This window comes from Natrix helvetica (genome assembly GCF_964273705.1).
Source record: "Natrix helvetica genome assembly, chromosome: 6".
Classification (NCBI taxonomy): Eukaryota; Metazoa; Chordata; class Lepidosauria; order Squamata; family Natricidae; genus Natrix; species Natrix helvetica.
In genome coordinates, this window is record NC_138553.1 from 7,456,348 (window position 1) to 7,482,457 (window position 26,110).

The window sequence follows — 26,110 nt, forward strand, 5'->3', positions numbered from 1 at the left end:
CTTCCGGCTGGGCGCTGCGCCTTTTATTTTAATTTTTTAATCCTTTTGCAAATCTTTCCTGGCTGGGCGCTGCGCCCTTTTTTTTTAAAAAAAAATCCTTTTGCAAAACCTCCCAGGCTGGACGCTTCATCTTTTTTCCTTTTGCAAACCTTTCTCGACTGGGCGCTGCGCTTTTTTAAAAAAATCCTTTTGCAAACGTTTCCTGACTGGATGTTGCTTCCCCCCCCCCCCAAACCTTTTGCAAACCTTTCTCGACTGGGCGCTGCGCCTTTTATTTATTCAATCCTTTTGCAAACTCTTCCGAGGCTGGGCGCTCGCCTTTTTTTGCAAACCTTTTGCAAAAAAACTCTCCCGCCGCGGTGGACGAGCTCTCGCGCCAGTCCTAGCCTCCTCCTCCTCTTCCCTCCCAGGGGTGGCCCCGCCCACGGCTGCCTGTCCCCACCCACCCCCACTTTCCCCATCCAGGTCGTCCAATGGAAAGCCGAAGGCCTCGATAGCGCTTGCAAAAAAAAAGAAAAGAAAAAGAAAGAGAGCTAGAGAGCCGCGCCCTCGCCCGCTCGGCGATCGGCAGCGGCAAGAGCAGCAGCAGCAGCGGCAGCCCGATCCCGGCTCCGTCCATTTCAATCCCGAAGGAGCGGAGCGGAGAAGCGCCGGGCAGCTGCAGAGAGGCGAGTGCGCGCCCCCGCGATGCACGGGAACTGGGGGAGGGGGGCGGACGGTGGGGGAGGGTGTTGTGGGGGTCCCTAAGGGATCATCGGTTCGCTTCGGGAAAAGGGAGCGCACCGAACCCAGCCCGCCTTTGGCTCCGCTCGGCTGCTTTTGCCCGCCCTTCCTTCTTGGTGTGGGGAAAGGCCAGCCGGCTTCCTGCGGGAACTTTTAAGTCGTGCGAAAACTGGGGCGCCTTTGCTCCCCCGCCAGGAGCCCAGATCTCTTCCCACCCCCAGCCCCCCCAACCCTGGTGTAGGATTTAGGGCGCATCTGCAACACACCTTTTGCGCCCCCTCGGATCTAGTGGAGGCTTAAAAAAAAAAGACCGGATACTAAGACGTGGAGGGGTCGGGCCGATTTATTTATTTATTTATTTAAGCATGAATTAGATAACAGATATAAGTATCAACATGATTATGAATACATGAAATGAATACATCTATTTATCTATCTATCTATCTATCTATCTATCTATCTATCTATCTATCTATCTATATTTATCTAAGCGTGAATTAGATAACAGATATAAGTATAAACATGATTATGAATACATAAAATGAATACCAATATCTATCTATCTATCTATCTATCTATCTATCTATCTATCTATCTATCTATCTATCTATCTATCTATCTATCATCTATATCTATAAGTATCAACATGATTATGAATACATGAAATGAATACATCTATCTATCTATCATCTATCTATCTACCTACCTACCTACCTACCTACCTACCTACCTACCTATCTATATTTATCTAAGCGTGAATTAGATAACAGATATAAGTATAAACATGATTATGAATACATAAAATGAATACCAATATCTATCTATCTATCATCTATATCTATAAGTATCAACATGATTATGAATACATGAAATGAATACATCTATCTATCTATCATCTATCTATCTATCTACCTACCTACCTACCTACCTACCTACCTATCTATCTATATTTATCTAAGCGTGAATTAGATAACAGATATAAGTATAAACATGATTATGAATACATAAAATGAATACCAATATCTATCTATCTATCTATCATCTATATCTATAAGTATCAACATGATTATGAATACATGAAATGAATACATCTATCTATCTATCATCTATCTACCTACCTACCTACCTACCTACCTACCTACCTACCTACCTACCTATCTATCTATATTTATCTAAGCGTGAATTAGATAACAGATATAAGTATAAACATGATTATGAATACATAAAATGAATACCAATATCTATCTATCTATCTATCTATCTATCTATCTATCTATCTATCTATCTATCATCTATATCTATAAGTATCAACATGATTATGAATACATGAAATGAATACATCTATCTATCTATCATCTATCTATCTATCTATCTATCTATCTATCTATCTATCTATCTATCTATCTACCTACCTACCTACCTACCTACCTACCTACCTACCTACCTACCTACCTATCTATATTTATCTAAGCGTGAATTAGATAACAGATATAAGTATAAACATGATTATGAATACATAAAATGAATACCAATATCTATCTATCTATCATCTATATCTATAAGTATCAACATGATTATGAATACATGAAATGAATACATCTATCATCTATCTATCTATCTATGCGTGAATTAGATAACAGATATAAGTATTAACATGATTATGAATACATGAAATGAATATCAATATCTATTTATCTATCTATCATCTATATAAGTATAAACATGATTATGACTACATGAAATGATACCAATAGAAGGGAACATTAGGACAGGGATGGGAGGCACGCTAGTGCACTTACGCACATCCCTTTACGGACCTCTTAGGAATGGGGTGAGATCAACGGTAGACAGTCTTAAGGTTAAAGTTTTGGGGGTTTGGCGTTTGGCCCCAAAAATGTCTTGATGGCAGCTGAGCATCATGGTAAGCCGTGTTGGCCTCTGTTGGCGCAGTCTTGTGCCCCATCCCTGGAGGTTTTTGAGGAGAGATGGGACAAGCTTTTGTCTGAAATGTTACGGGGGTTGGACTAGAAGATCTCGAAGGTCCCTCCCAGCTCTGGTTATTCTGGTAGTCCTCGATTTACAGCCATTCCTTGAGTGACGTTTGAAGTTAACAGTGGCACCAAAAGGGGGGCGTTTCTCACGCTTACAAACCGTTGCAGCATCCCCACAGCGGTCAGAATTTGGATGCCGGGCAACTGACCTCTATTGACGACGGCTGTGGTGTCCCCTGGATCATGTAAATTGCTTTCTGACGAAAGTCAATGGAGATGCCATATTCACTTAACAACCGTGTGGACTAGCTGAACAACAGCAGGGATTTGCTTAAGCATGGCAAGGAAGGTTGTAAAATGGGACAAGACTGAATTCACAATTGCCTTGCTCAGCAACGGAAATGTTGGGCTCAGTTGTCATCGTAAGTTGAGGACTACCTGTATTGTGTTCAATGCTGCCCGCTCACCGTTGCTCCTTTTTACCACTGAATGTTGCCCCTTCAGCGACCCAACCGCTTCTACCCCCAAGTCCTTTTGTGACCCATCATCGTTGGGAAGAGCAACTTCTGCCCCAAGACTTAGGTGCAGGGGTCAGCAAACTGCGGCCCTGGAGCCACATGTGGCTCTTTTACCCCTCTGCTGCGGCTCCCTGTCGCTCAAAATAGGCGTCACAGCCGCCAGTGTGTGATACCTGCCGGCACATGATTTATTGAGCTTTTCGAACACACACACAAAAACACCCATGGATAAATTCAAGAAAAGTAAGATTTCAGAAGGAAACAGAACGTTTAATCCAACTACTTATGCTAGTTCTGTGGCCGACCGCTGACCTAGTGAAAGCTTTCATAAGGCCTGAATGTGTGGCGGTCATTCTTCAGCATCTGTCCCAGGACCTAGAGCGGACCTCAACGCCATGCCCCCCCAAGTTTTCCCCTGGCGTCGTCTTCCCCTGATGGTCCAGTTTATATCGGTGGTGGGAACCCAGGATAATCTGGCTTGAGTTTAGAAGCGAGATCTTTAAAGCCGCCTTATTGGGAAAACTCATTTTACCCTGGTGGGAAAGTGGGAGGGAGAGCCGAAGGCGATTGAACTATCGACATGCTGGTGTTAAATTTGTGTTTAGCTTGAAATCGATCTGTGCTAGCCTCCCTTTATTTCTTTGCCGGTAAAACATAAATTTAACACCCAAATAGTTTGTTGGAGGGGCCTGCGAAGGCCTCTGGATTGGGGCTGAAAGGTGAAAACGGAAGCGGTGTACTCCGTCCCGTAATTGGGGAGACCAGGTTGCCTCGATAAACCGGCTCCACCGGAGAAAAAAACAATTAATTGATACGCTGGCTTGCATAAAAATGTCAAGTTTATCCTGTCCCCCATCTCCCACCACCACCACCACCATAAACATTGAAGCACATCAGAGGAGAAAACCAGTCCTGGTGGTTGCAGGTGGAAAGCATTCAAATTGAAGGAGTGCAGGACGTGTGTATCTCTCTTCTCTCCTATTGTGTCTGTTGTCGCTGCTGCCACCTGCTGTCGCCAGAGGCATGGAGCGCACGTTGAGTAGGGGCTCTCTGTCCCATTATTGGCCAGCTTCACACAGGAAGGGAAAGCCAGCTTAACGGCAGATGTGCAAAGGGCTTCATCCTGTTGTTTCCCGGACGGCTTGTTTTCTTCGTTCCTCTCTTGGTGCTTAAACCAAAACACGTTTTAGTTCTCAATATTGGGCAGAAGGTTTTATTTTGCTCACTGGTTTACTACCCAGGGTGCTTGCCTACAGGTGGTCCTCGACTTACGACAGTTCATTTAGTGACCTTTGAAAGTTACGATGCCACTGAAGGAGGTGACTTGTGACCGTTTTTCACGCTTAACAACCATTGCAGCTTCCCATGGTCATCTTTATTTAATGACCGCCATAATCCCTTGTGGGGTGGAGTCTGAGCAACTGAGTGGAGCTAGCAGAGCATTTTAATGGCCGGATGCCCTTCCTGTCGCCAATGTGGAGCTTTGTTCAGCAGATATATCTTCATTGTGCCCAGAGAAAGAAACATCTGCTTCTACCTAGAAGCAGATATTCTACCTATCCTGATTGTGAGGGGAGAGCTTCACCTCTAGGCCACCGCACCACTCTTTGCGGCTTCCCATGGTCACATGATCAAAATTCAGACACTCGGCAACTGGCATGTACTTATGACGGTTGCAATGTCCTGGGGTCATGCGATCCTCCTTTTGCGACCTTCTGACAAGCAAAGTCAGTGAGGAATCCAGATTCACTTAACAACCGTGTTACTAATTGAACAAACACAATGATTCACTTGATTCAACAACTATGGCAAGAAAAGTCAAATAGGGCAAACTCGCTTAACTAATGTTTCACTTAGCAACATACATTTTGGGCTCAATTGTGATCGTAAATCAAGGACAACCGGTAATTAAACAGCAATTTTCTGACCGCACCCAACTACCTGGGTTTGCAAAATACCGGTAGTCCTCGACTTACAACACAACTGAGTCGAACATTTCTATTGCTAAGCGAGACAGTTTTTAAGTGAGTTTTATGACTTTTCTTGTTAATGCAGTTGTTCAGTTAGTGACATGGTTGCTAAGTGAATCCGGCTTCCCCATTGACTTTGCTTGTCAGAAGGTCGCAGAAGGGGGATCGCATGACCCCTGGGACACTGCAGCCGTCGTAAATGTGAGCCAATGGCCAATTTTGATCAGGTGACCATGGGGATGCTGCAGTGATTGTAAGTGTGAAAAATGGCAATGCCCCTTTTTCTTAGTACCGTTGTAACTTTAAACAGTCACTAAATGAATGGTTGTAAGTCGAAGATTACCTGTAGTAATTAAAACAGCCTTGGTCACACTTCTCAGTAACTTTTGGTAGAGTGTATTTATTGGGGGTGTGTATGTGTATCCTTGCGTTCTTTGGTCTCTTGGAAATTTTCAATATACAGTAGATTTCAATTATGGTATGTTTTGGGATCAGCCACGGTGGTGGGGAATGGGACACGCTATGCTGCAATGTTTCACCTCTGTCTTCAGCGATCAGTCATAATTCCTGATTTTCATCTGCGTGAAACACCTTGTTGTGGCTCGCCAGCGGTCTGCGGAGCTGGCAGCATATTCGGACAGTGAGGAGGTTGGGGAGGAACATGGGCCAGTCCTGGAGTCTAGGGAAGGCTCTGATGAGGGCTCTGTGTCGGAGGCAGAGATGGGGTCAGGGCCATCGGACAGTTATCAGCTGCCTTCGGAGTCAGACATCAGTGGGGTAGAAGAACAGCTGGAGCCTGTTCCCAGTGTGTGCATGCGCAGAGCTGCCAGAAGGCAAGAACAATTAAGAAAACAGAGTCGACTTGGGAGTAAGGCTTGGAGATGATTGGCCCCTCCCATAAGACGTGAAAGAGGAGTTGAAGTGCCCAAATCATGTTCCCCACCACTGCCATAGTTGGGGACATTTTCACTGCCTGTTTTGCATGGGGTTGCAGGCCTCCTTCAAAACATGTGCAGCTGTGGCCAGAGGAGCATTGCACAACTGATCCTGGCCACCACAGCTACACCTTTTTCCCAACTCAGAAGGCCTTTGGGGAGTCATTCAGGCCCAGGTTACCTCACAATTGAACCCTTACAATAGGTTTGACATGGGACTGCCCTATGGACCATGTAAAAGCTACTGACGGTCCCAAATGCATCAGTGTGGGTAATAACACATCAGAATAGAATAGAGTTGGAAGGGACCTTGGAGGTCTTCTAGTCCAACCCCCCACTTAGGCAGGAAACCCTACGCCACTTCAGGCAAATGGTTATCCAATATCTTCTTAAAGATTTCCAGTGTTGGGGCATTCACAACTTCTGGAGGCAAGTTGTTCCACTGATTAATTGTTTTAACTGTCAGGAAATTCCTTCTTAGTTCTAAGTTGCTTCTCTCCTTGATTAGTTTCCACCCATTGCTTCTTGTCCTGCCTTCAGGTGCTTTGGAGAATAGCTTGACTCCCTCTTCTTTGTGGCAACCCCTGAGATATTGAGACACTGCTATTGTGTCTCCCCTAGTCCTTCTTTTCATTAAACTAGACGTACCCAGTTCCTGCAACCGTTCTTCATATGTTTTAGCTTCCAGTCCCCTAATTGTCACTGATGTGCAAGTTGCTAACTTTATGATGCTAGCTGAGGTGCTGGAGATCTTCTACAGGACTCTTTGGGACATTGGGCCTGCTTGTTTGAGAAACTGCCTGTCTCTATTTCTTCTGCCCATCTGGAGTCAACATGGCGAATATTGTTGAAGGTCTTCCAAAGAGGAAATAGCTTTTCTGGGATATTAGCTGAAAGTCGTCTTGAGCTTAACTTTTGGTTTACTCCCTGAATGCTTTCATGTGTTTTTCTTGGAAGGAGATAGAAGGGGTGTGCTATTGTCCTTTTCCATTTCCCAATGTAGCCCAGATCTCTGGTTGTTTCTTGGAGGTCCCCCATTCCAACACCAACCAGAACTTAGCTTCTAAACCCTGTTAATGTTAGAGAAATGTTGCTATCTCTCGAGATTAAAATCAGGCTTGGGTAGGACTAACCTAGTTATAGTCCTGCTTTACTCAAGGTTGGGTTTGGTTCACATCACCATCTGATTCAGCCTGGCATATGTCACAGTTACTTTTCTGAGTGGACATCAATATGAATGAAAAACTCATTGTTGAAAACATTCATGTTTTCAAAATTGCCGATAGAATAAAATATTTGCAGTTCAGGGTAGAACTGTGAGGTCCTTGCTGATCTCTGAATTTGGTTGTTTTCTTGCAGACGTTTCATTGCCCAACTAGGTAATATCATCAGGGCCAGAAGGGAGCAAACCCACTCCCTTCTTGTGCTGATGATATTATCTAGTTGGGTAATGAAACGTCTGTAAGAAAACAACCAAACTCGGACACCACCAAGTATCCCAATTGGTTCCAATTCATTTCTATTCATGCGTTAGACTCGCCCCACACAGATAGTCCTTGATTTACAACCACTCATTGATCGATCTTTCGAAGTTACAAAAAAGTGACTTATGACCAGTTTCACACTTACGACTGTTGCAGTGTCCCCGTGGTCATGTGATCGAAATTTGGATGCTTGGCGACTGGCTTATATTTAGGACTGTGGCAGTAGTGTCTTATAGTCATGACGAGCAAAGTCAGTGGGGAAGCCCAGATTCTCTGAACTAACTTTAACTGCGGTGATTCACTTAACAACTGTGACAAGAGAGGTTGTACAATGGGACAAAACTCACTTAGCCAATATCTCGTTTAACAACAGAAAGGTGGGGCTAAATTGTGGTTATAAGTCAAGGACTAAAAGTTAAAAACATAGAAGCCTCCCATGTTACAGGAAATATATAATTGAATCACGGACTTTTAATAGCACCAAGTGCCAAAAAGTTTGTGTGGAAATGCTGTACGCTTGCGCGCACTCATCAGGGCCATGCTCAGAAAATCCAAACTTCCAGGTTCTAGCGTGCAGACACCGGTTTTCAGCACTGCCACATGTGCGAAGGGATCATGCTCCAGAAAAGCTGAACTTCCAGGTTCTGGCACAGATGTGCACCCGACAATCAGCTGGCCGGGGCGTATGCGCACACCAGTTTTGGGCACTGGCACACATGTGAAAGTCAGCTGATCATATTTCGGGACAGTGCCTAGCTAACATTGACCAAGTTGTAAAAGCAAAGGTAGTTTAATGAAGTCCTGGCTTTCTTCTAAAGGCATTAGAGCCAGTGTTTTTACTGGGATTTTATTATACAGTGCCTTGGTTCTATATCTGATAATTTTAATTGTATTTTGCTTTATTTATGGGGAATGAACACACACGACAGACACTGGGTTTGTCAGTTGCCTAGAGTTGCGTACTAAAGATGCCCATTGCTGTACATTTTCAAATGAAATAAATACTTGGATAGGAGACCACTTAGAATGGACAGTGTTACAGGCTATTCTGCTAGGCAGGCACTTTTCTATCCAATATTCTATCCCAACAAATTATTTTGTCTGATTTTTATTTTATTTTATTCTGACAACAAGGGAGATGGTTCAATTTGGTCTAAGGGCTTGATAATATATCCCCATTCTTTCTTGACACTTTGCTGCTCTGAACTCTACAACTAGTTTGAGACTGATCAGTTTCATACCAGACTTATTTTTTGCAATTCTTCCCATGTTGTATTTATTATGGGTATTTTTTGTTTGATCTTCCCTAGGCCTACAGAAGATGACGGAATACAAGCTTGTCGTTGTTGGGGCTGGTGGCGTGGGCAAGAGTGCGTTGACAATTCAGCTCATCCAGAACCATTTTGTAGATGAATACGATCCTACAATAGAGGTAAATAAGATCCTATCAAGAACGATGTGGTGTCTGTTGGGGAAACCGCTTCTGCACTTCGTGCTGTCTGCTTGGAAACCATTTCTGGACTTTGTGCTTGAGGTGGAGAAAAAAAAATCAAACGCTGATCAGATACCGTATTTTTCGGAGCATAAGACACTCCTTTTTCCCTCAAAAAAAAAGGGTGAAAATCTGGGTGCACCTTATACACCGAATACAGCATTTTTGGCCTACTGAAACCCCGCCCCCTTTGCAAAATGGACGTGCAGAGAGTTTTGCAAAAAAAAAGAGGCGCGCAGAGAGTTTGGGAGGCCTGCAGAGTGCAAAACCTTTTTAAAAAATATTTACCTTTTCAACATCTTGGTGCATCTTATACTCCGGTGCGTCTTATAGTCCGAAAAATACGGTAGGTTTGTGGTTCTAGAAATGGCTAGCATATTGTACAGATAGTCCTAGGCTTCCATCGGTTCATTTAGTGACTGCTCATAGTTTCAGTGGCACTGAAAAAAGTGACTTATAACCATTTTTCACACTTAATGCCTGTTGCACCACTCCCATAGTCATTTGATCAAAATTCAGAAGCTTGGCAGCTGATTCATACTTACGACCGTTACAGTGTCCCAGAGCTTTTTGAAACTTTCCGGCCAGCAAAGTCAGTGGGGAAGCCGGATTCACTCAACAAACGGTGTTACTAACTTAACAACTGCAGTGATTCATTTAATGACTGTGGCAAGAAAAATCGGGGCAAAACTCTCTGAACAAATGTCTCACTGAGCAGCTGAAATTCTGGGCACAATTATAGTCGTAAGTCAAGGCGTTCCTGTAATTCAGGCTAGCTGTTTAGTTAATTGCTAGTTTGGTATAGAGCAGTGTTTCTCAACCTTGACGACTTTTAAGTCCTGTGGACTTCAACTCCCAGAATCCCCCAGCACAGCTGGCTGGGGAATTCTGGGAGTTGAAGTCCACAGAACTTAAAGTCGCCAAGGTTGAGAAACTCTGGTATGGAGCCACTGAGAATGTGAGGGTTGCATAGTTGCATAATGTGGTCTCATAGTTTAATACAATAATACAATAGTAGAGTTGGAAGGGACCTTGGAGGTCTTCTAGTCCAACCCCCTGCCTAGGCAGGAAATCCTATACCGTTTCAGACAAATAGCGATCCAACATCTTCTTAAAGACTTCCAATGTTGGGGCATTCACAAGTTCTGGAGGCAAGCTGTTCCACTGATTAATTGTTCTCACTGTCAGGAAATTTTTCCTTCCTTCTAAGTTGCTTCTCTCCTTGATTAGTTTCCACCCATTGCTTCTTGTTCTACCCTCAGGTGCTTGGGAGAATAGTTTGACTCCCTCTTCTTTGTGGCAACCCCTGAGATATTGGAACAATGCTGTCATGTCTCCCCTAGTCCTTCTTTCTATTAAACTACCCAGTTCCTGCAACCGTTCTTCATATGTTTTAATCTCCAGTCCCCTAATCATCTTTGTTGCTCTTCTCTGCACTCTTTCTAGAGTCTCCACATCTTTTCTACATCGTGGAGACCAAAACTGAATGCCGTATTCCAAGTGTGGCCTTACCAAGGCATTATAAAGTGGTATTAACACTTCACGTGATCTTGATTCTATCCCTCTGTTGATGCAGCCTAGGACTGTGTTGGCTTTTTTGGCAGCTGCTGCACACTGCTGGTTCATATTTAAATGGTTGTCCACTAGGACTCCAAGATCCCTTTCACAGTTACTACTACTGAGCAAGGTACCACCTATTCTGTACCTGTGCATTCCATTTTTGTTGCCTAAATGTAGAACCTTACTCTTTTCACCAAGTTTGCAACAAGCCATGTAGTTTATACCACATTTAAAAAAAACACGAGTTGTCACTGTGGTATTTTAAAACTTCTGAGCTTATCAGCTGATTCTGTGAGGAATTTCCACTGAAATTCCACATTGGTTCCACAGTCTTGTCTACGTTTATCTTGTGACAAAATCACCCCCCCCCCCCGAGGTATTAGATAGCTGTTGGCTATCACATATTAGAAATTTTATGTTCTTTCACAGAGCATTGAGCTGGAAGTTGGCACAATGCCATCTTGATCATTTGAACGTCACATAATGCTCGACGAGGCCTTTCACTTTCGTAACAGGGTAAAATAGGCGGCAAACAAGTCTAATAAACAGACAAATCAATCATCATTTTCTTTTAAGGTGGGATCTGGGCAACTGAATGGAGCTAGCGGAATGTTTAATGGCCAGATGCCTTTCCTGTCGCCAGGGCAGAGTTTTGTCCAGCAGATATATTCTCCTTGTACCCAGAGAGAGAAATATCTGCCTCTACCGAGGATCGAACTCACAGCCACCTGTTTGTGAGGCAAGAGCTCCACCTCTAGGCCACCGCACCACTCCAATAAACAGAAATCAATAAATGTTATTAGTTTAGCAATAGCACTTAGACTTATATACCGCTTCACAGTGCTTTTACAGCCCTCTCTAAGCGCTTTACAGAGTCAGCCTCTTGCCCCCAACAATCTGGGTCCTCATTTTACCGACCTTAGGAGGATGGAAGGCTGAATCAACCTTGAGCCGGTCAGGATCGAGCTGCTGGCAGTCGGCAGAATTAGCCTGCAATCCTGCATTCTAAGAGCTCTGTGGCTAAGACGTTGAGCTTGTCGATCAGAAGGTTGGCAGTTCAGCAGTTCGAATCCCTAGCATAACGGAGTGAGCTCCCGTGACTTGTCCCAGCTTCTGCCAACCTAGCAGTTTGAAAGCACGTAAAAATGCAAGTAGAAAAATAGGGACCAGATTTGGTGGGAAGGTAACAGCCTTCTGTGCGCCTTCGGCATTGAGTCATGCCGGCCACATGACCGTCTTCGGACAGCGCTGGCTCTTCGGCTTTGAAACAGAGATGAGCAGTGCCCCCTAGAGTCAGGAACGACTAGAATATCTGCAAGGGGAACCTTTACCTTACTGCATTCAAACCACTGCGCCACCATGGTTCTTAATAACCCCTCTGCAAACTTTCTATCTCTCTCCGCCTTAAAAATGCTGCTCTCCCAGTCTGGTGAACTGGTCTGACTTTAAAAGTTAACCAGGGCGGGAGCTTTGCTCTGTCCTGCCGTGCCCTCATGAGTGATGTCTTTTGATAAAACCACGGCAAGTGAACGTTGATATTGCTCTGAACTCAGCGCCCTGCTTGCATCGTCAGACAAAAAAAATGCAGAGGCTTGTTCCTTTAACTGACTTTTGAGTGAGTAACTTTGCAGTGGTGTGGCTTATTACGAACTCTGGAGTAAGCATGAAGATGGGCTGTTTCTCCAGATGGGATAATTTCAACACCCAGGGTTCTTAGTGATGGTCATGCTTGCTGGGGAATTCTGGGAATTCCAGGCATTTGGCGGATTGATTCCTTCCCTCCCTCCCTCCCTCCCTACCTCCTTCCTTCCTTTCCTCCCTTGCTGCTTCCTTCTTTTCCTCCCTCCCTCCTTCCCTCCCTTCCTTCTTCTCTCCCTTTCTTCGCTCCCTCCTTCCTCCCTTCCCTCAGTCCTTCCCTTCCTCTTCCATTCCTCCCTTCCTTCTTTTCTTCCTTCCCTCCCTTTTCCTACCTTCCTTTTCCTCCTCCCTTCCTTCTTTTCTTCCTTCCTTCCCACCATTTGTGACCTTCCCAACTGGCTTCTGATGAGCAAAGTCAATGGGGAAGTTGGGTTTGCTTAACAACCACGTTATTCATTGACAATTGCAGCGATTCGATTAGCAACTGGGGCAAAAAAGGGTTGTATAACTGGACGTGACTTTCTTAACAACCGCTTTGCTTAGCAACAAAATTCTGGTTTCAATCATGATTGTAAGTCAAGGACTACCTGTAATAAACTATTTCTATTCTATTCTATTATTCTAATTTCATTCTATTCTACTCTACTCTTCTCCTCCTAATTTCATTCTATTTTGTTCTGTTCCATTCTATTCTATTGTTTTCTATTTCTATTCTATTTCTATTCTCTTCTCCTAATTTCATTCTATTCTATTCTATTCTATTCTATTCTCCATCTTGGTGGAGATAGCATCTAGGATCCTACTTCTGAGTTTTCTTTATCCCAGGAGGGCCAAACCATCAAATCATCATCTCTTCGTTGCCTTTTTGACTATATTTGTTTCCTTGGAAGTGCTGAATTTGATGATCCTTAGCCAGCTTTGCAAATAGTGCTTCTTCGATGCAGAGCAAAACCAAGCCTGTATTTATTTGTCTTTCTGCATCTTTTATTTTCCGTTCTTCGATTATCCTTCCAAAGAACACTTGGTCTGCACCGTTGCTCGTTCTCTTGGTCTCGGCCCGCGAATGTCACAGTTTTTAGGAACAGAACTGCCGAGTTGAAGCAAACTCCTTGTTCCAACAAAAAACTCCTTTTATTAGTTGACTGTGAATTCTGCTCATTCGCATCCAGCAAAGTCTTTCAAACGGAGGATTTACAGTCACAGACCTTCTCTGGCTTGGAGAGCTGCCAGGCCGATCTCTGCAAAACTTTGCAAGGACCCCCGGAGAATCAAGAACCAATGAAGCGAACTAATTGTCTCCTGCAAACTCCACTCCCCTTTCGCTCCTTTTTTATTTCTTTGAGAGGGGCCATTCATCGTCCACCTGTGGCCTTACTCCCAAGTCGACCCCTCTTCTTTAACTGCTCCCTTCGTCTGGCAATTCTGTTCATGCGCACACTGGGAACAGGCTCCAGCTCTTCTTCTGCCTCTGATGTCTGACTCCCAAGACTCCGGAGGCAGCAAATAACTGTCAGATGGCCCTGGCCCCCTCTCTGCCTCCGACACAGAGCCCTCATCCGAGCCTTCCTCAGACTCCAGGACTGGCCCATGTTCCTTTCCAACCTCCCACTGTCCGAATCTGCTGCTAGCTCCGTTGGTCGCTGGCGGGCCACAACATGAGCGCAGAATTTTCTAAACCGAAGTGATGAGGTCAGCCAAGCCCCGGGGAAATACACACAAGAATTCTCGTAGGTGTGTCACGAGGAAGAAGACTTGGTGGGACTGTTACGACGATCTTATTTGCATTTTATATAATCCCAGCTCTGTTCCAGTTATGTAAGCGAAAGGCTTTCAGGGCGAAGAAAGACCCCCCTTTTTTTTTAAAACAAAACAAAACCCTGCTTCTTGCAGCTTTAAGCAGCGGGAAAATCAGTGATCTGAGGATTGTCAAAGTGGCAAGGATTTGAAATGCAAATATAGATTTAAGCAAATGAACTGCCTGGAGGAACTTGGGCTAACGATGCTCAGACGGGCCTCGGTGCAAAGAAAATGAAATTAGATCTTTTTTCAGCCTCTTGTCTGTAGAGATTCTCCGTCATCCAGGTCATGGTTATCCCAAAGGTGCTTTTCTTTTGAAGTCATTTTGCTTCTCATCCAAGAAGGTTCTTCAGCTCTGACTGGTTTGTTTTTCAGCCTCCTGCCCCAAGGAGGTGCAAAACAGCAGCTGCAGAATTAAATTCCTCTTCAAAGTGATTCTTTTCCTTCTTACTTCATTCCATTTTTTTCTTTCCACCTGTGTATTGGCAAGCTCAGAAATAGCATCCGATGACATGCCTTCCCACAGTTGGCAAAGTTGCTAGTGCACTAATTGGATAAAACAGCTAAGACATGCATAAACTTTCCCACTTATTGACTGGAGGGCAGAAAACTGAGGGAAGCTTGTCCTCAACTTACAGTAGTTCACTTAGTGACTGTTTGAAGTCACGCCGACAGTAGAAAAAGGGACTTCTGGCCGTTTCTCCCACTTAGGACCGTGGCAACATCCCCATGTTCACACATGATCAAAATTCGGATGCTTGGCAACTGAGGGGCAGATTCACTTAACAACCAAGTCACTAACTTAACGAATGCAATGATTTGCTTAACAACTGTGGCAAGAAAAGTCTTAAAACGGGGCACACCCATTTCATAAAAGATTTCGCTTGGCGATATAAATTTTGGGCTTGATTGTGGTCGTAACTCGAGGACTACTTGTGCAGGGATTGTTTTCTACACTTCCCCATGGTCACGTGATCAAAATGAGGATACTACCATTGCGGCTGTATCTCAAGGACTGAGTTATATTAACGTCACATTTCAACCCTGAGCTACAAATATTCTCCTTTACTGATGATGTTATATACTTTTTCCCCTCTTCCTTTTCCCAGGATTCTTACAGGAAGCAAGTGGTCATTGATGGCGAAACCTGCCTGTTGGATATTCTGGACACAGCTGGCCAGGAAGAATACAGTGCAATGCGCGACCAGTACATGAGAACGGGCGAGGGTTTTTTGTGCGTATTCGCCATAAACAACACCAAATCGTTTGAAGATATCCATCATTACAGGTAAGCCCGACTGGATTAATGCATGATATTTGGTTCCTCTCTGGCTCTGCAGGAAAAATACAGAATAACAGAGTTGGAAGGGACCTTGGAGGTCTTCTAGTCCAACCCCCTGCTCAAGCAGGATACTCTATATCAGGGGTATCAAACTCAATTTCATTGAGGGCCACATCAGGAGAGTTGAGTCCAGAAACAGCGTATATTTGTGACCTGTGTTGCGGGAATATTACCAAGCGTTATAGAATGGCTGTGTATGATTGCTACTGACCTCTCTTTAATTATTCTGTCAAAAAACCCCTTTCAAGTTATTTTTATCTGGACTCCAGAACTTAAGAGATCTCAGGATTCACGGATTCTCTCCGGAAATCCATTCAGAGAGATAATGAGAAGGCGATAATAATTGTCGTCCTCTCACCAGCTCGCTCATTGTTGTTCCCCAATTATGCGCTTGGAGTCCAAGGAAAATTACAGGCCTGGAAACATATCAAGTTATTGTTCTGGGGCAAGTCAGAACGATTTGACATGGTGGAAGCGGAGAGATTTATCTTGAAGTCTCAAAGCATCAGGAAGGCCTCAAAATCTTTGCATAGGCCCCACAGAGAACTCTCAAAATGGTTTCTTTGGGGGGTTTTTTGGCCATTGCAAGTAAACCTTGACTTACAACATTCATTTAGTGACTATTGAATGTTACATCTACACTGAAAAAAATTGGCTTATGACCAGTGGTGAAATTCAATTTTTTTTACTACTAGTTCTGTGGGTGTGGCTTGGTGGGCGTGGCATGGCATGGCTTGGTGGGTGTGGCTTGTTGGTGATGGGCAGGGGAAGGATACTGCCAAATCCCCATTCCCACGCCACTCTGAGGCCAGCCATTTGCCGGTTCTCCGAACTACTCGAAATTTCCGCTACCGGTTCTCCAGAACCTGCTGGATTTCACCCCTGCTTATGACTGTTTTTCACACTTACGACTGCTTTAGCGGTTTCAAGTTTCAGTACAATTGTAAATGGGGGATTCTGGGAGTTTCCTAATATTTTGAATTGGGGGAATGCACGGAAAATGTACCCTAAGCCCCATGGATTCGCATAATTTGTATTTATAAAAAGAAAAAGAGAAACCTTTCTCCCCTTCACAGAAGGCCCAAGAGAAAAAGGAAAAGAATTCTATCACTTCCTGACTTTCATCATTCCCCAGACAGTACAGCTTCTAGCCAGGTGCAAAATATTCCCCCCCCCCAAAAAAAAATTACAGGGGACTTGAAATTTCCCAGGTTATAATGCATGGAAACAAATGTCTTGAATAGGATAGAATTTGGCTAGAATTCTATTTCTGTGGTTAGACACACAATAAAATTTTGTCTCCGGTATAGAAGCATTCAGTGTAACTTGCAAAACAACCAAACAATAATAATACTAAAAGTGTGCAACCAGGATAAGGGAGAAACGAGATAATAAAAGGATAAATAATACCACGCCCACATTCAGCGGTTAACAGATTAACAGAGTTGGAAGGGACCTTGTAGGTCATCTAGTCCAACCCCCTGCTCAAGCAGGAGACCCTTAAACCATTTCTAACAATTCAGTCTCTTCTTGAAAGTTTCCAGTCATGAAGCTCCCACAACTTCTGAAGGCAACTTCTATTCCATGGGCTCATTGTTCTCACTGTCAGGAAATTTCTTATTTCCAGGTTGAATCTCTCCTTGGTCAGCTTCCATCCATTATTCCTTGTCTGGACCTTCAGGTGCTTTGGGAAATAGCTTGACCCCCTCCTCTCTGTGGCAGCCCCTCAAATATTGGAAGACTGCTATCATGTCTCCCCTGGTCCTTCTCTTCCCTAGACTAGCCATGCCCAGTTCCTGCAACCGTTCATCGTATGTTTTAGCCTCCAGTGCCCTAATCACCTTTGTTGCTCTATTAATATACATACACATTAGACAGAACTTAGTAGTCACTTTATTTTATCAACTGTGAGAATTAGGTGTTCAGCAGAGTGATGACACAAGGGAGAAAACTGTCCTTCAGTTTTGTCTTTTATTTTTTTAAAAAAACACTTCTTCCTTCTATAGTTTTCTTGTTACTGTTGTGGCCCGCCAGCGGAGCTGATGGTAGATTCAGACAGTGAGTAGGTTGGGGAGGAACATTGGCCAGTCCTGGAGTCTGGGGAAGGCTCTAATGAGGGCTCTGCATCGGAGGCAGAGAGTGGGCCAGGGCCATCGGATAGTTATCAGCTGCCTTCGGAGTCGGACATCAGTGGGGCAGAAGAACAGCTGGAGCCTGTTCCCGATGTGCGCATGCGCAGAGCTGCCAGGAGAAGGGAACAGTTAAGGAACAAGGGCTGACTCGGGAGTAAAGGCACAGGTGGACAGTAAATGGCCCCTCCCATAGGGAATAAAGAGGAGCGAAGTTACTGTGAAGATTTGTTTGTGACTCTCGGAGACTCCTTGCCAAGTATTTTCTTGAACAGCGTTGCGTTTGGAAGATACCGGCTTGGCAGCTCTCCAAGCCTGATGAGGTCTGTGGTTGTAAATTCACCCTTGAAAGACTATTTGCCAGGAGACTTTGCTGGGTGTGAATAAGACGAATTCACCTTAGCTTAATAAAAAGGGTTTTTTGTCTGGACAAGGAGTCTGCTTGGTGATTTTGGGAAGCCTAGGCCAGAACAGTTACTATAAAAAAGACAGCAAGACTTTTGCTTCTTCCTTCTTTTTCTTTCCTTTTTTTTTCCCCCTCCAGGGAGCAAATCAAGCGAGTAAAGGATTCCGAAGACGTGCCCATGGTGCTAGTCGGCAACAAATGCGATTTGCCCTCCAGGACTGTAGACACCAAGCAGGCTCAGGATTTAGCAAGAAGTTACGGGATCCCCTTCATCGAAACCTCTGCAAAGACACGACAGGTAACGACCTCCAGGTGGCTGCGGGCGGGGTGTAAAATTCCAGGTGGGAAGGGCAGAATTCCTAGTAGCCAGAAAAGACTTTCTCTCAGGTAGTTCAGAAGCCCTTTTTACCTTTGGATAGTCAAAGGTACCCTATTTTTCGGACTATAAGACGCACCGGAGTATAAGACCCACCAAGATTTTGAAGAGGTACATTTTTAAAAAAAGTTTTGCAAAAAAAATAGGGCGTGCAGAGGCTTTGGGAGGCTTGTAGAGTGCTCCTGGGGGCTGGTGGGGGCACAAATGAGCAAAAAACAGCCCGTTTTTCACTCATTTTTGTCCTCTTCAGCCCCCAAGAACACTTTGCAAGCCTCCCAAATCCTCTGCGCGTCCATTTTTGTGAAGGAGGCAGGGTTTCAGCAAAAATGCTGTATTCAGTGTATAAGACGCACCCAGGTTTTCACCCTCTTTTGGGGGGGGGGGGGAAGATGCGTCTTATACTCAGAAAAATACGGTAAATCAATCAATGTGTTATCTGACTTTGAGAATCTGTTTGTGGGGTCCTTGGTGCTCTCTGAGCTTGGTTGTTTTCTTGCAAAAGTTTCATTACCCAACTAGATAACAGTATCGGTGCGTGCATCACCAGTCACTGATGATGGTAGCTAGTTTGGTAATCAAACGTCCGCAAGAAAACCACCAAGCTAAGAGAGCCCCAAGGAGCCCCACAGTTAAACCCTGAGCTACATATCCTTTATTGAAAATCCGGTTGCATATCCTCCAAATAATTGATGGGTCATTTACATTAAACCCTACATGATTACAAGTAATCCGCACTTCATAACCACAGTTGGAGCCAAAACATCTTGTTAAGCAATGTGGTCGTTAAATAAATCACGTCCAATTTTACCTCCTTTTTCCCCTGTGGTCATTAAGTGAATCACATAGTTCTTAAGTAAATCCAACTTTCTCGTTGACTTTGCTTGTGGGAAAGGACTGACAGCCCGTGTGACTTATGTCAAAGTTTTGACTGATGTTCATCAATGCATTAGCACCAATCTCGGCAATTTCCAAGTATATGAACGTCAACTCCCAGAATTCCACAGCCAGCATAGCCATTGCTGAGAATTCTGGGAGTTGAAGTCCACTCATCTTTAATCTGCCAAGGTTGAAAAACATTGCAATAGTTAACAGGGGTGTCCAAACTTGGGAACTTTAAGACTTGTGGACTTCAACTCCCAGAATTCCTGAGCCAGCCAGGGCTGACTCAGCATGGCTGGCTCAGGAATTCTGGGAGTTGAAGTCCACAGGTTGCAAAGGGCCATAATTGCTCATATCTATTTTACTGGGAGTTGAAGAAACATCATCTAAGCCTATTCAATGATAGAGTATCAGACCTGCCTTCAAGATTTGGCATGCATTCTTTTTGATTATCGATTTGGACCGTGAATCGGTGGAAGACAATCTTTGTTGAAAAGTCAAGAGCAAGAGATCTAAATTGAAAATTTCAGACTCTAGTGTCAAAATCGGCCTGGAATATTACAGGCAGACCTCGACTTACGACCACAATTCAGCCCAAAATGTATGCTATGTGTGACAATTATCAAGTGAGTTTTGCCCCGTTTTACAACCTTTCTCGCCAGAGTTGTTAAGTGAATCAGTGCAGTTTTTAAGTTAGTAGCACGGTTGTTAAGTGAATCTGGCTTCCCACATTGACTTTGTTGGTCAGAAGGTCGCAAATGGGGAACACTGCTACCGTCATAAATGTGAGTCAGTTGCCAAGTGTCTAGAGTTTGCCCAAATGACTGTGGGCAAGCTGCAATAGTCGTAAGTGCAAAAAAACCGGTCGTAAGTCACTTTTTTTTTTGGTGCTGCTGAAAATTCGAGCAATCACTAACCAAAAGGTTGTTAACTCGAGGTCTACCTGTATTTCTACGCTTATTATCTTGACGTTCGTAAGAATGTTTTGAGTGTCAGGGTTTTTATTATTATATTTACCATTCTTCCATCATGGTGGTGAGGCTTGATTTATTGAAAATGTGCTTCTTCTAAATGGATACTATGATTTTGGTATGAGAATTATCCTGCTTTGATCCTCTAAAATTGCTTTATATCTTCTCCCACTGCTTTTATTCTATAACGTATTTAAATTCCTTCAGGCCCTTTAAAGAGCTGTACCAAATATTTCTTTGATCAGATTCAAACACAGCTGGAATTCCATTCCTGTTAGGTATGGGTGAGATTCCTCACCTGGTGGACTAGTATATATATGAAGACAGGTGGACTAGCTTTCCTGAACCTTCAAGATAACTTTTAAAAAGTCACATCCTTCTTAAATACAGCTTGGACTCCTGGTAATTTTTTGTCAATGTTCATATAAATCACTTGGCAGAAATACAGAAGTGGTTTTACCTGTCTGGATTTGGTTCTCCCAACTCCCCCATCTAACCTTGAGATTTCTCAAACATCTGCCATCCAAGTCTTAACCAGGTCTGACTCTGCTTAGCTTTGGGGCTCAAGTTAAGAACAGCTGCACAATACCATCAGATCTAGTATCCTGCATCCGTTAATCTCGCTTTAAAGTTTAGCTGGCTTTTATTAGTAATGTACAAATATTCCATTGAAAGAAATCTTTAGAGAGAGGAAAGTCATCTCTAGTGAGGACTGACTTCTAAGAACATACAGTAGTGGCTAAAATTGTGGAAAGCTTTTGGGAAAAGTGTATTTTTGAGGTTTGATGGCTAATAATGCCACTTTTCTTTGGAGTAGTACCATAAAGTTATATATATCAATGGAAAGATAATTTAATCAATAATGTAATCCAACAAGGTTTGTTCAAATTATCTGTATTCTATGCAAAATTATAGCCAAATAACCAGAAAAAGGAAGCATAACTTGCTCAGGTAGATGTCAGGTAGCTTTCCTTCCTCTGATTGTAGCCAATGAGCATGCGTGTTTAGAAAGCCAATCAGGTGTCATCTTGTTTTGGCAATGTGCTAATCAGATCACAGTAGGATTCAGTTATTGATGTCATGCATTGAAGCTGAGAGGAAGACATTTGTCAGTGTGTTATGTGGTCGCTATCAAATTGGCTGAGGTTTTTTGTGTACTCACATTTAGCGAGCTTGTAAAACATAATAAAATTAAAGTAATGGCACGAAGAGTTGAATGGTCGCCCAGAAAGCGATGTAATGAATGCAGGAATGAACTAATTGTCTCCTGCAAACTTCACTCCCCTTTCGCTCCTCTTTTATTTCCTCTGGGAGGGGCCATTAATCGTTCACCTGTGGCTTTACGACCAAGTCCCTTGTTCCTTAGTTGTTCCCTTCCCCTGGCAGCTCTGCACATGCGCACACTGGGAACAGGCTCCAGCTGTTCATCTGCCCCACTGATATCCGACTCCGAAGGCAGCTGATAATTGTCAGATGGCCCTGACCCCCTCTCTGCCTCCGACGTAGAGCCCTCATCAGAGCCTTCCCCAGACTCCAGGAATGGCCCATGTTTCTCCCAACCTCCTCACTGTCCGAATGTGCTGCCAACTCCACTGGCCGCTGGTAGGACCACAACAATGGGTGGCTCTTTAAAGGGCTTTCTCTAGATCTTCTTCTTTCTCCTCGTGGTGGTGAAGGATTTTGCCCCTGTGGGCAGTTCTCCAATGATTGCTTGGCTTTGTCTACACGGTGGTGGCCATGTCAAGAGAGGATCTCTTTCTTGGTTTGTCTGTACGGGTGAAAGAATGGCAGCTCCTGTTTTTCAGGAATTAGGGTGGAGGCAAAGAGCATCCCAGCTTCTCTAAATTGGGGACGGGACGGGACGTGGCCAACAGAATTAATCATCTCACCCATTTTTTTTATCGGAAGTTTTAAAAGGGTGTTATGATCTGGAATGCACGAGGCATTGTGGTAGTGATCAAAGGGGCTTAATCAAGGTGGCTTGGCCAGGACAATATTGATGGAAAATGTTTGTAGAGCTTGGTGATGGGACATCTACAGGAGCTTAGCTCACAGCCTTCCCAAAGACCTTCTGAGGTGTTGTTCAAACGAAATCAAAAGGAGAAATAAGTTTACGTGAATTTTTCCACTTTCTCTAAAAGCTATGAGAGGAGGAAGGTATATTCTGGAGCCCGGAACGTTAAGGTTGAAGCTGAGCTAGATTGGGTAGAACTTCCCCCAGAATATTCAGTATAGACCAGAGACCCTTGTCTTATGATTGAATGCTGAAATGGCTCCCAAAGTGTTCAAGCCCACTTGATTTAGCTCCTAAATTGTCACTGTTTTTGGACACTGGATATAGTTAAATCTGGTTGGATCCCCTTCATTCATCCTTGAAAGAGCAACACTCAGCTGAAACCATAATCCATGTTTGACAAACCATTCTGGCTACCGTATTTTTCGAAGTATAAGACGCACCAAGGTTTTAAAGAGGCAAATTAAAAAAAAAGTTTTTGCACTCTGCAGATCTCTCAAAAACAGCTGTTTTTTGGGGGAAAACGGGCCCATTTTTTTCCCCAAAAAAGGGCATGAATAGCCTTTATGAGGCTTGTAGAGTGCTCCTGGGGGGTGGTCCCCCCCAAACGAGCAAAAAATGGCCCGTTTTTTGTCAAAAAAAAAAAAAAATAGATCCAGAGGGTTGTGTGAATGCAGCCAGTAGTTTATTTACTACTGAAAATAAGCTGGAATTAACTTGCCACCTGGTATGAAACCAAGCACATTCTGTTCCATGTTTTCCTTCTCTCTGTAGTGACGTTCATTCATTCTGCTAAGCCATGGTTTGTTTCAACTGTAACATGTTGGTGGAGTTCACACAACCACTAAGCCCGAACTAAATAAATCGTGTTACTGTAAGATTTAGCGTAACGTGCGAACCAAGCCACTCCGGTTTCTACAGCTTAGGGGAAGGTTACGCTAGAAAGATTTCTCGGGTCACACTGAAATTTTACATAATCTTCAAATGTACCACAGTATCAGTATCACAGTATCAGAGACACATCGCAAAATTGGAGCGTTCTTACATGAGTAAGAAATCTTCTGCTTCTTGTGCAATAGCGGTGAGATTTCAGGAATTTGTTTTTGTTTTTTAAAGAAATAATACCATGGGGAAACATTGAAGAATAACTACTGTATTTTTCGGAGTATAAGATGCACCAAGGTTTTGAAAATTAAAAAAAAAAAAGTTTTTGCACTCTGCAAACGTCCTAAAAACGCCCCTTTTTCGTGGAAACGGGTCCGTTTTTGTTCAAAAAAAGGGCATGCATAGCCTTTAGGAGGCTTATAGAGTGCTCCTGGAGCTGGGGGGGGGGGATTGAGCAAATAATGACCCGTTTTTTGCTCGTTTCTGCCCTCCCCAGCCCCCAGGAGCACTCTGAAAGCCTCCTAAGGGCTATGCACAGGCATTTTGGTGAAGCGGGTGGGGTTTCAGGAGGCAAAAAGTGTGTATTCAGTGTATAAGACACATCCAGATTTTCAGCCTCTTTATTGAGAGAAAAAGGTGCGTCTTATACTCCGAAAAATACGGTAAGTCGACTCCAAACACCCACAAAATTAATCACACTACGGCTTAATATGAGAGACTATGCTAAAACTTTATGGAGATTTTCAGTCCTCTGGGCCATGGTTTTCCCAAAGGTGCTTTTTCAAAAGGCAATTGGACTTCCTTTGTTTTTATACAATACAATAGCAGAGTTGGAAGGGACCTTGGAGGTCTTCTAGTCCAACCCCCTGCCTAGCTAGGCAGGAAACCCTACACCGTTTCAGACAAACGGCTTTTCCCTGAAGACGTTTCGCTTCTCATCCAAGAAGCTTCTTTAGTTCAGATTGGAAGTCTCACTACATTGTACCGCCTGTATCACATTGCTCAGGTTGTGTCTGGGATGTTTTGTCAGATGCACAAGCTTCTGCCTTGTGTATTCTTGGGTTTAAATTGTGTGTGTATGCAGGACAGTGCAGTGAGACTGGTGCAGACCTAAAGTGTGGAGAAACAAAACTACCGCTTCACAAATGAATGGCACAACATAGGAGAACAAACCCATCAGGACAAGATTCAGCAGTCCATCTGCATTTGCAAAACGAGACAAGGGTCACTCTTTTGAAGACCGCAAAGTCCACATTCTGGACAGAGAGGACCCGCTGGTTTGAAAAAGGGATCAAAGAGGCCATCTACATTAAAATTGAACTGCTCTCTCAACAGAGGGGAAAGGATATGCACCTTTGTTGTGTTTACGGTACAGTCAGTATTTCCAAGAAGGTTTCATACCTATTTGCACTATTCGGGGACCCTGAGAACACAGATAAACCTTCAAGTGGCTTTAATGACTCTCGGAGAGAGTGCTAACAAGCAGATGCCTGCAAGGAATATCAATCCATTCATTCTCCACCCTTCAGTCAACACTGAAGAAGCTCGATGACAAATGAAATGTCTTCAAGGAAAAACAAAGTCCAGTTGTCTTTTGAAAAAAAGCACTTTTGGGACTAAAACCTGCAGAAACGGGTTTTCTGTAGATGTATTGTGGGCCCAGCATCTCTCAAGGGATGCAATGTAGGGAAGGTTGCTTCTTTGAACATTGATACATTTTGCCATCAGCCATGGTGACTGCAGGATGGTACCCCATGATTTCCACCAGGAAAGGCTAGAGACCTCTCTCCCCTACTTTCCTCCAAAGTCCGGCAGCCTATTTCCACTGGCTCCTGGGCGAGGCCTTGCTTGATCGCCTGCTTAAGCGAAAACCGACTCTAAAGGAGTTGTGTCTTGCAACAACAGAGAGTGGAAGATGCTTTCTATACGTTGGTGCGAGAGATTCAACAGCACCGATTGACAAAAGTCACCACCGAAGAAAAGACTCCGGGGTGCGTGAAAATTAAAAAATGCCCTTTAATGTAACCGGGTAAGTTTCATTTTTGTTTAAGGGGGGGGGGGAGCTTTCGATAGGAGAAAAAATGTGTGATCAACCAGTACGAATCAAATCCAACTTCCAGCTTTTCTCTGATGATTCCTCTTAATTTCAGAATGATTGTAAGTAGCAGCTGATTGAATTCTTTTCTAAATTTTGCTGTGTGACACTTTTGATTCCCTCTGATTGTGCCCTGAGAGGCTGGGTCTCTCATTGCCTACTCCGAGAAGCTCTAGGGATGTTAGGGATTGTAGTCCAACACATTTGAAGGAACTTAATTGTGTACAATGATGAATCAGCTGCCTCGCCAAAATGCCAAAAGGTAAAGGTTCCCCTCGCACCTATGTGCTAGTCGTTCCTGACTCTTGGGGTTGATGCTCATCTCCGTTTCAAAGCAGAAGAATCAGCGCTGTCCGAAGACGTCTCCGTGGTCATGTGGCTGGCATGATTAAATGCCGAAGGCGCATGGAACGCTGTTACCTTCCCACCTATTTTTCTACTTGCATTTTTACGTGCTTTCGAACTGTTAGGTTGGCAGAAGCTGGGACAAGTAATGAGAGCTCACTCCGCTATGCGGCGCTAGGGATTTGAACTGCCAACCTTTCTGATTGACAAGCTCAGTGACTTATCCACTGAGCCACTGCGTCCCTAAATGTCAAAAGAAACAGGCAAAAAGATATGGAGATTCGGAAACAGAAGAGCAACAAAGGTGATTAGGAGGCTGGAGGCTAAAACACATGAAGAAGAGTTGCAGGAATTGGATAAATCTAGTCTAACAAAGAGAAGCACTGGGGTGACTTGATCACAGTTTTCCATCCAGTCTTTCCACTCTTACATCACGACTCTCTTCTTTCTACTGTGTAATCTATCCTAAAAATCAAAACCATAAATCAAAAGGTGGGGTTTTTTAAATGCAAAAAGCCCATGCAGGGTTTCCATTCACCAATCAATGTAGATGCAGTAAT

At 43.8% G+C, this 26,110-nt stretch overlaps 1 protein-coding gene across 3 annotated transcripts in view; it reads left to right on the top strand.

The window, feature by feature from the left end:
• The first annotated feature begins 547 nt into the window (after positions 1-547).
• Positions 548-26,110, top strand: part of DNAI7 (dynein axonemal intermediate chain 7) — a 68,402-nt gene continuing 42,839 nt past the window's right edge. For 2 of the 3 annotated variants that reach the window (XM_081957821.1, XM_081957820.1), the window contains exons 1-4: positions 548-668; positions 8,932-9,053; positions 15,218-15,396; positions 18,124-18,283. In XM_081957821.1, coding sequence (XP_081813947.1) covers positions 8,943-9,053; positions 15,218-15,396; positions 18,124-18,283 — 450 coding nt within the window. In that variant the 5' untranslated portion in view covers positions 548-668; positions 8,932-8,942. Of the gene's footprint in view, positions 669-8,931; positions 9,054-15,217; positions 15,397-18,123; positions 18,284-25,015; positions 25,140-26,110 lie in introns of all 3 variants that reach the window. The other variant, XM_081957819.1, reaches the window with a different exon arrangement.